This window comes from Phallusia mammillata, chromosome 6 (genome assembly GCF_965637545.1).
Source record: "Phallusia mammillata chromosome 6, kaPhaMamm4.hap1.1, whole genome shotgun sequence".
Lineage (NCBI taxonomy): Eukaryota > Metazoa > Chordata > Ascidiacea > Phlebobranchia > Ascidiidae > Phallusia > Phallusia mammillata.
The window spans coordinates 14784900-14795861 of record NC_137257.1 but is presented as its reverse complement, the minus strand read 5'-3'; the positions used below and the strand labels follow the sequence as shown (position 1 = coordinate 14795861).

The window sequence follows — 10962 nt, the reverse complement described above, 5'->3', positions numbered from 1 at the left end:
GTGACAATTTTGGAAGTTAGGGGGCGATTTTACTACAAAGGGGGGCGATTTCAACATTACTGATTGTATAAATATGTACAAGAACTGTGAGACTCAGCTAACTTTAACTTACAAGCAGATATAATTCGTGTTGCAAACAAACACCAGTGATAAGGGACGCATCAGCTTAAACATGCTGCTATTTGAATACATTGTGTTTACTGGTGATTGTTTGTACGTTTTGTGATCCCGAGAGCAAGGTTGGGCATTTAATTTGCCACACGGGACACTTTATTGAGGCTATGTATGGTGACGGGCCATACTTTTTTAATACAACGGTAATGAGCTTTACCTCAAACTTGTTTCGCTTTCACACTTCTTACAACCGCTTCCTTAACTGCGAAGTATTTGTATCATTTAGGATTCTCCTCTACAGAGTAATGGACCACTGTTTTCAACAAAAAAGGCGATTATTTGCGCATAATCGTAACATTGTTTTGTCTATGATGTAATAAATTTTAACAAATCTTGGATGCGTTAGTTAGAAGAATTGCGGTAAAATGGACCTTGCGTGTTGTAGTAGCAATTAAATTAAGTTTTAGCTGTTAACTGAAGCTTTCGTGTTGCTGGATGAATCTAACCGCCCACGTCTGCTCAAAAAGCAGAACTTTTGTACAAATAACAATCTCATAGGGGGGCGATTTGGAGACAATTCCTTAATAAGGGGGCGATTGAGCCAAAAAGGTTGAAGACCCCTGTCCTAAACCAAAATGCCCTAACCGTCAGCACTTTAGCCTATGCCACAAACACAAAAAGTTAAGAAACATTGATATACAGGTTGGCCACAGCCCAATTTGTTAAAATAAAAAAATAAATCAAAAAAAGAACCATAAATTTGTTGACCCTTTTTAGCACGGTCAAATGTTTTGGGCTAAGACGACAACGGTATAATTGCAGCTGCTGCTTTCCACGTTGTGGAAATTCAAGAAGTTTGCCATACGTTGTGTTGCATTATGACATCATAGTAACAAGTTAAAATATCGTGTGCAAACGGTGCCAAACCGTGCAATAAATTGCTGTTCAACAAATAAGTCTTATAGCTTTGAAAGTTTATCGTATTTGACCTGCAATTTAGTTTAGTGATTTGTAGGAAAATGCATAACTGAATGCGATTTTCAACACAACTTTTCAAATGCATGACAAGCAAACCTGGAGGCATTCCGCAAACTAGCTACAAGGCAAGTTAAAGTTCGAGTACACGTATTTTCTCGGAAGGGCAATGACGTGTTATTCCCTGGCAAAGGAAATGCTGAAACTTGTAACCGCTTTACGAGGCAAATAACAGTGTACGTATGTTTACGAACTAGTGCAGTTGCAACCCACCTTCTAAAACACACCAATCCAGCAAGTCTCATATTTTCACACAATTTTCAGCAGCGTGTTAACGACACCAACGTTGCGACGACCCCGGAACGAGATTGCCTTTGAATTGACTTGTAGTGCCCTCTCATAGAATTGCTGTAAATTTTATTACACCACTTGTAATGTATTTTAATTGATATTGGTCGTTTGCTTTGATTGTCAATCCACTCAACTTCACTCAACTTCACACTTTTAAATTTGTTTGGTTGTGTTCCATTCTTATTTGCAACAACAGTTATTTGCACGGTTGCGGCTAAAGTATTGCTTAATTTGGCGTTTATTACCATTGTTTTGTACTGATTTAGTTGACACTAAAGCAATTGTGACAAAAAACAACAACGTAGAAAATATAATTTTTTCTGGTGAAATTACGGTTTAAGCATTTGTTTGGCAAAAAAAGAAGTAAATAATTTGAAAGATTTGTGAGGTTAGCTTGTCAATACATTGTGCGATTTATGATTTAATTAGCACAGTTAGGTTTTCTCGCGTAAATATTGCATACAACCGCACCCAATAAAAATACTTGTTAATTAAGATCTTTATGTTTCTGTTTACTTTGTGCAGATGTTAAGCGGGCGAACAACAAACATATGCAGTGAAAACATATGAAAACAAAACAAACGATGCCTGGAACCACGTTACTGGAACGCCGCCCTCCTAATAAACATGTCCGCTCGTACACTAATTGCTGTCAAGGATGGATTACTACACCCCGCAGGCATGTCGCCAACAATTCTGAACAAAAAACAGCAACCGGTATGCAATACACCGTTATAAAAGGATTCTCTTTATGCAACCTCGCTAGAAAAGTAGCTTTAGGATTTACTGACCACATCTATAGGCTTTAGTTCGCATTATGAATGTTATATTGTCATGCTTGGCAATTGCTGCCGTCTGTTTGGTAGCCAATGCAGCTACTCCTGGAAAAGGTAAATATTTGGAAGTCAATTAAAGTGCATATATTAACAATCTATATTAGTATTTTGGTTTGCAATGTCGATAATACTTTTACTTTAGGAACACTATGCACGGACTTGAAAAGTAGTTTAATCATAAACATTACTGCCAAGGTAGTGGTGTATATAGAATACATCGTGTAATGTATTCTATATACACCACTACCTTGGCAGTAATGTTTATGATTAAACTTTTACTTTAGTTGGCAAAGCGCTATAAAAATAGCTCGAGCGATTTTTGTCGCTTAAAAACAATAAATTTTAGCGTTTAATAATTGGCATTGTGAAAATGAACCACGCTGAAGATCTTAGATAAATGCAATACAAAAAAATCATTCTGCAATTCGGTGCGGCCTTTTTATTCGAAAATTGTTAGCGTTTACTGGTACCATAAAGTGACACATAATAAACGATGTTTTGTTTTTAATACCGCAGTTTAGTGCGTTTGTGTGGTGTTAGTATACTTAACATTTTTCTACTTCAGCTTATCGTGGCAAAGACATGTTTGAATCGAAAGTTTCGTGGCTGACAGTGGGGAATACGCCGTTGTTTTTCCGCATGGGACCCTACAAATTGGTTGGTTACTGCAACGCTGAGGGACGGGTCAGACGATGTGGAAAATACCGTGTTAAAAAGTAAGAATTGAATATAGCATACTGGCAATAGTATTGCAAATTATAAAGTAAGTGATAGTTTTAGTAACAAATAAAGTTCACGTTATAATCAGTGAACATACAGCACGACTGAAAACAATGGTGCTCGCATGGTTATCCTACCTTAGTAAGAAATAGCCTTTTTCACACACCTGAATGTGGCGATATCGTCAGTCTGACTGTAGTGCGGAGTGAACGGCTGAATGGTCCGGGGCGCCTGGCCCTTATACAGGCATAAAAAACTGATCAAACACTTTTATACGTGGTGCAAAGAGCACGAACACCTATTTAAAACGGTACATTTCTAAAAATGCTGACGGTTAGGTCTATTTGGGTTACAGTGAAGTGTTATTATTAAAAATTCAATATAACTAACTTAACAACTTAGTTTTTTCTGTGAAATTTTCAAAACTTTCTCGGCAACCCTACGAGCCGCTAAATTATTAATTAAGCTATTTGCGCCACCTATCGAAATTTAGTTAAACGTGGGGCTGACATGAGTTATTAAGCAACAAAAACTTTTGTCGACCATTCTACAGCTATACAAGTTTAAGTGTTGTGACAAATGTTTTCAATTTCAGAAACCAGTGCGAGAGATTTCGATGCTGTTGGAATGAAGTGACCGAATCATGTTACAGAGCAAAGTTTCACGTACTTAATTATCCACGTGAGTCAATATTAAATATTATTCATTGGTGAAATGTTAAACTGTTATTGCTTTAGAAAATAAAACACCTCAATGGTTTGAGTTAAGTATGTGAGAAACATTGAGTCATTCGCGGTATCTTCAAGCAAGCATAACACATCGTGTCGGTGAAACTGTACGCACACATGCTTTATGTGTTTTTTATGGAGTTAATTCAATAGACATAAGGTCGCTATTGAAGCTTATAGTTTGTGGTAAAATTTGTCGAATCAGTTTGCTGTAAAAACGCGTGTAGCATATTTGTAAGGCGGGGCTGCCTTAACATGCAATTTCATTTGGTAAATTTCGGGGCCAATTATGACTTTTTCAAAAGGTTTGGTCCCGGTTTTAGACCCACTTGCAATTCTGTTGCGTAAATTGGGGTTCTATGACAAGCGAATCGTAAAATGCCTGACGAGTTACATAAAGAGTTTAATGTTTAACCAGTATTTCGTTGTTAATGGACCACGTCCGCCATGTTGTATAGAACAATGCGCTAGACTTGTTTAGGTTTTTTTTTCTGATGAGTGATGAGGCATTGTTTCAAAATATGTTTTTCTGTCTCACAATTGCAAATCAATTATATCCCATAACCTTCCATTTTGTGTGTCGTTTTATAAATGTATAATCTACTTTACCAACTTTGTGGTGCAAAACATTTTGGGGTTAAGATATATTTTTTGTAGTTTTTTCGCCAATGCTGCCACGTTGAAATTAAACGATTGATATTTTTCGTATAATACACATATTTTTCTCTCATAGTGGAAAAGGGTAGCTGGACAACTTGGTCCTCCTGGTCTGGATGTGCTGCTGCTACAGTTTGCTCTGCTGGAACACAAGTGCGAACACGTCAATGTACCGACGGAACAGCTGGTCAGGGCGGGTAAGAACATCCATAAAATTTAAGTTTGGTATTTTTTTTCAAAAATTGTTGGTCCGCAAAAATCGTTTTTTTAACCCATTGAAATGCCAAAATTGTTGTTTTAATTTGAAATTTCAAATCCGAGTGTCGTGAACAACGTTTTCGTTGTTTTAGTATTGCCAATGACCATGCGTATATGAAATTAGGCTAACTTTGAGTCAGTGGTATGGTCGTACTAGATACTTAAGCTATTTGTTGTACACCTGTGTAATATATTTACAGGTGCCAAGGAGTTGAGTCAGAAAGCAAGTCTTGTTCGATATGCACCAATAGCTGGTCGACCTGGGGTACTTGGTCGGTTTGCTCAAGTTCGGATGTGCCTTGCCTCGTTGGATCACGCACCAGATCACGAACTTGCGCCAACTCTCTTGGAGCTGTTCAAGCCACCACATCCTGCCTCGGTGGAAGTACTGCTGCAATACAGGTAGTGTAAAGTGCAAGACATAGACTAACATAACCGATTTATGGCACCAAAACTTTGGTCCTCCTGCAACGCCATTGCATTGCACTGGGTTGAAGGGTAAGACAAAGTAAGCACGTGCTTATATAGGGCATCGAGAGGCACCAGAAAAACTTTTCACAACTTCATCTTTAGTGGTGCCTCAGTAATATAAGTCGGGTTTCTCCATTAATAATTATGGGTCCCCTTCCCTGAAGGGGACACATATTGTTTTTGTCTATATTTTTTTTTTTCTTTTTTTCTTTTTTCTTTTTTTCTTTCTAACGCAGATTTGTTCCCACGTTTTGGTCAACAAAGAATGGTTCAATCTTTTTCAAATTTACACACATTGTAGATATTGGTCTAAAGATGGTCCATGTGAATTTTGACCCCGTTTGATCCCTCGGTTCACCCACAGCCCCCCAAAACGTGAAATTTTTTGCGCGGATTTGTTCCCACGTTTTGGTCAAGAAAGAATGGTTCAAACTTTTTCAAATTGACACACATAATAGGTATTGGTCTAAAGATGGTCCATGTGAATGTTGACCTCGTTTGATCCCTCGGTTCACCCACAGCACCCCAAAACGTGAAATTTTTAGCGCGGCTATTGTTCCCACGTTTTGGTCAAGAAAGAATGGTTCAAACTTTTTCAATTTTACACACATTACAGATATTGGTCTAAAGATGGTCCATGTGAATTTTGACCCCGTATGACCCAGAGATTCACCCACAGGCCCCCGAAACGTAAATGTGTCTAACGCTCGTTTGGTCAAGAAAGACACTGTAGGCAGAAGTACCAAGAGAGTAACTCACTGGTTTACCATAGCGGGAGGGCTCAGCTTGACGTCGGACAGACGTTTTACGAGACATCGTTTCAGTGATTAGAAATCAGCTGTTTTGCACAGCAATGCTATGTCGTTTTATTAAGTTATCACTCACATTTTTAGTTTTGGCGAAGGTTTTACACCTATGACGTGATTTAAGCCTAATAACCGTGCTTCGGTTTTGTATATGTCAAGAAAAACTTTGTTAATAAAAGTTAAGATGAAAAAATTAACTTGACTTTTTTGCCAAATAAATGTTTTTTTAAATGCTCGCTGTCAGGTTGGCCGCCGCATGATCACGGGTTACTTAAGGTCAACTAGTCGGTATTACAAACACAGCTCAGAACTTTCTTCATAACGTAGCGTTTTTTTAACAATCAATTTAGGAGTCAATACTCAAGGCATGTATAAATTAGGCTTAACAGTATTGTTGAACACGAATGACGGCGTGCTATTGAAAACGGTGTCAAAAGGTCAAACAGTCGTTTGGCGTGTGCACCCTGAGAGGTTACTACAGGTCAATGGTACTCATTTTGCGAAACAAAGTTAAATGAAAAACAATTTGTTATGTATACACTTGTAGCAAATTGCTTTTTAATTTACAGTGTCTGTAACACAACTGTTACAGCTTTCTAAAAAAAATTGCCCGACCTTGGAGGACTATATCTGGGTTAAAGCAAGAGATTAGATTTAAGTCTTTGTTACGTTTTTTTAATGTTTTTGTAATTACATGACAATAATAGTGCAAAAAGAATACGAACAAAAATTTTTTATTGTTGGGTTAATGCTTTCTAAAAATTTGTCCTTAAGAATATAAAAATCACCGCAACATTTGTTTACCGTAAATCCGCACAAACATGCGTGTGGGGACCCATTAGTTTTTGTTTACAAAAACAATCATATGTGTAGATCAAATGATGTGTATAGTAAATTGGTAAATATCGTATAGAATATATAAAATGGAAGTATATCAGAAAGCCACTCTTCTAGTTAAGTTTGGCTTGTAGGAACTGATTATGTGGAAACCGTTTTGATTAAGGAGCACCAACCGTACAAATTCGGTAGAAATAGCCACTTATACTGACACTACATTTAAAAATAAAACTAGGGTAAAAATAGACGGGGCTTTTTTCCACTGACATGAATTTAACCAGAAGTTTAAAACACATGTTGTTGTTTTTAGACTGCATCCTGCAACACCGGTCTGTGCCCCTTGTTTACCGGTTGGACAGTTGGAGCCTGCAGTGTGACTTGTGGTGGTGGAACCCAAACACAATCAAGAACATGCACCACAACCCCAACCACCACCCTGCCGAGTCAATGTTATTCTACAACTTTAACTTGTAACACAAACTTGTGCAGTAAGTACCTTTTGTTTGGTTTATTTTTTGGAGGTTATTAAATGCGGGCTTTAAATGCCTTTTTTAAGTTCTGCATCCTTGGGCGTAGGCTTGTGGTTTCCTACCTTTCGACAAATTCCTCTTTTAACAATACAAACATTTTTATTTCTCCCTATGCAACATACAGTAGATGTTAAACCATAGGAAGATCATTTAGAATTGGGTATATTATCAACTTTAAAAGTATATTCCCTCAAGTATCTTTTTACAAATCGCATGTTAAAATTAAAATAAATTTCTCCCTGATTGGGAACCACTGGCGTTAACGTTTTAATTAATATCATTTTGTCGCAAGCGTTGCATACCATCAGAGGAAGCAAGAGTGAAGTGTTTACATTTTATGTATTTTTGATGTACCGTTGTTACAGTGATCACCCCAGCATATCATCTTAATTTCGAAGTCAACTTTAGAGTTATCATTACATGCAAGTTAGTTTAACTCCATTTTGTTGTCTTGAATAGACCAGGACAGAAATCTTGACTTGATGATTCTTCTTGACTCAACTGCAACGTTGGATGATTGTGTCACCAAGCAATTTGCCCTTCAGTTTAACGCACCAGTCACGGTAGCCAGCGGCCTGCTGACAAGCACTAACTTCCCAAACTTTGTGCAACAAAACTCTATGGCTTCAACGTGAGCATGACACTGTTTTTTTTTGTATTAAGTTAGTTTTAGTGCCTAAATTCGATTATTTTATGTCACGTTTCAAATTTATTTAAACACCATGTCATTCATCCATATGAATTCAAGATATAACTATTTCGCTTCTGCGGCATCATCAGTTTCTTAAAGCAACAAGACAATAATTTTTTCTAAGACATGACCATTCAAAATAAGGACAAATCTTAGAAGTAAGGACAGTACGGGAACCCTGGCTATACGCCTTTCAATGGACTACGCACTGACACACGCCATTATCACATTACACATAAACAACAGTACATTTATGTTTACAAATACACAGAACTTTAAACTATAATATACTGTGAAACACAGAATTCTGTCGTCTTGGAAAAGCATTTTCCCTGGAATGACCCAAGTCGGTATTCTTCAGCAGTCTGACAGATGCGACATTGCTGATCCAGCCACTTTAAATAGTGTACACCAGTTCGGACTTCCCTACACCGCTGGAACGGTAAACTTATCACATTTAAAACTGTTCTTTAGTGTACTAAAAAGGCTTATTGTCCAATGTGTTACTGCATTATGCTTACAGTGATGCATGTTTATGTTTGTTTATGGTATATCACTTTGTGATGCTCAACAGGTATGCCGGGCCCAGCTATACTCCCTCTGTCAGTTTAGAAATGACACGCCTAATGTGCTGTTTCATAAACTTAAAACATCATAAATTTTGTGTCTTCGTGACGCGTAGTATGAGATGAACGTCTTTATTCCTCAATTAGTTTAGAACAGTGGGTAACGGGTGTAGGTTGACCAGAAACACCCACTAAAAGCAATTTTATTTTTTAAAGGACATAATTAAGTGTGTGTTGCAAATAACTTTATTCCCTAATTCACTGGACTATTTCACATACTATTTGTCTAGATTGAGGTTTTTCATGATTACGGATTATTGTTTACACTTTTCGACCTGTTTAAAGTCGAAGTTAGTACCGAATTTCAACAAGAGGTTGCCATTTACATTTAAAGGGGCCACAGGTCTCACAGGGTTACTTGAAGGGGGGCACAAGGCCAAGCAATTAGTTGAACATGACTGGAAGCATTTTAGAGCAAATATAGTTTTTATAAAACTTGAAAGCAAGTATAATGTTCTTCAAGTAAAGGTTTTGAACCATTTGTCAAAACTGTTTACAGCTGCTGCAAACAGAATACCTTTGTGGATCAGACGACAGATACAGTCAACTTTCTTGTGGTGTTTCTTCATTAAACTCAATCGTTAACCGGGCAGATGTACCTGATGTCATTATCCAGTTCATTCCCGATGTTACGCAAATCAACCCGACATATATGAGTGAGTTTGCATGTTTTATAATAAACTTTTGTGGAACCGGAATTTTGGTGAACATTAGACGTAATTTAAAAGTTAAAGTAAACGCTCAAACGACTGCCCGGATTCGATACGATTGCTGACACAAACCGGTTAGAGCATCTGCTAGCTGGCAACTGTTTTGCCCTTGAATTTGTAGCCAATATATATTGTTTGCAATTGATTGATTATTTTCCTAATGGACAGTTCTGTAACGTAAGCCAGTTACCTCAGTGTTTATTAGCTTTTAGAAAGGCAATTAGAATAGTTGGGTGATTTTTTGGCCATTTCACCTTTATACAACTGAATTTAAAACGACTACCCGGGTCGTTCGTTTACCTAGGCTCAAAGAATCGGTTAGAGAATTTGTTAGCCGTCAGGGACCTAATCAAAAAGTGTTAACCAAACGTAAATAGAACCAACAAATTGTTTTTTTCTGGCAACAGGTGTTTATCGTCAACTGGTCGGCTTTGTTGCCACACTGGTTCAAGGAAAACGACTTCTGGTGGTCAGCGCAGCCCAGCACACTGCCACAACTGCAAGTGCAAACATTCTATGTAAGTTGTTGCTTTTGTCCTGAATACAAAAATAACTTGTCATGATGACCCGGTGGTTGGTAGAGCTACTAACACCATACCTCACGGCAGACCCACATTTAGCTAATTTTCGATAGGTGGCGCAAAGAGCTGTATTTTTTTAGCAGCTGAAGAGGGGTTAGGATGTAAGTATTTGAAAATTATTGCTAGTTTTATTAAATTTTGAATGCTAATACCTTACCCCAACCCAAAAGCCCTAACCGTAAGCATTTTTAGAGCTATATCGTTCTAAATTGCTAAAATGCTCTTTGCGTCACCTATCAAAAATTAGCTAAATGTGGGTCGTGAGGTATGGTGTTAGTAGATTTTCCTCTGGTGGTTAGCGTAACCGCTATGCAATGCGAAGGTTGTGGGTTTTAGTCCCATCTCGGCCACTTGCGTTTCCAACGGAATATTGAGGGTTGATTTAAATGAAAATTGGAAACTACATAAATCAAAAAATGCAAATTTAATAAACTTTAGACACGTTTGTTGTAATTTTTGGTTGGCAAAGGACTGATTTTTCAAAATACTTTACATTAAAGTTGGTGATTTCTTTTAGTTTTTCGGAAAATACGGTGCGTTTATTCGTCTCTTTAGCAACCACCAAAAGTATTTATTCCGTTTTATCTTTCACAGTTGCACAACAATGGGCTTGTGGGTCACTTACCCCAACAGGTCCATGCACCAATTACTACCTTGGAACAATCTACGATATTCCAGGAGTTTTAGCCAATCTGCGATCAGTAGTTTCTACTTTGTAGAGGACTTTACATTTCAACGAAAAACCTAGAATGTTTTGACGTACTTTGATTATTTTGAGCAACATCTAACACTTTTTCGTGAAAAATTAGCTTTGAAAAAGGGTTTTACAAACAATATACTGTGTACTGTACCTTATTCAATTGCAGAAAAACTACATGTTTTTTAATGCTTCGACGAACTTTATCTCAACTGCTGTGTGTTTATTGTATGATTTGATTTTGTGGATACTGAAATGACTGTTTATTTTTCTACTTTTGTGTTATATTTTTGTATTTAAACCTGTCATGAGTGCAGCTCTTGTGCAAATACACATTACCTGTACTCGCACTTGCCCATATTGGAAACAAAAAC

General features: G+C 37.4%; 1 protein-coding gene across 1 annotated transcript; it reads left to right on the top strand.

Moving 5' to 3' along the window:
- Window positions 1-2128: 2128 nt before the first annotated feature.
- On the top strand, window positions 2129-10938 carry LOC145232094 (uncharacterized). The gene is made up of 11 exons (XM_080096607.1): window positions 2129-2330; window positions 2842-2992; window positions 3592-3677; window positions 4458-4578; window positions 4840-5041; window positions 7064-7241; window positions 7743-7914; window positions 8278-8416; window positions 9100-9256; window positions 9718-9828; window positions 10486-10938. Exons 1-11 carry the CDS (start codon window positions 2258-2260, stop codon window positions 10608-10610), a joined length of 1515 nt encoding a protein of 504 aa, XP_079952733.1. The 5' UTR covers window positions 2129-2257; the 3' UTR covers window positions 10611-10938.
- Window positions 10939-10962: the final 24 nt, after the last annotated feature.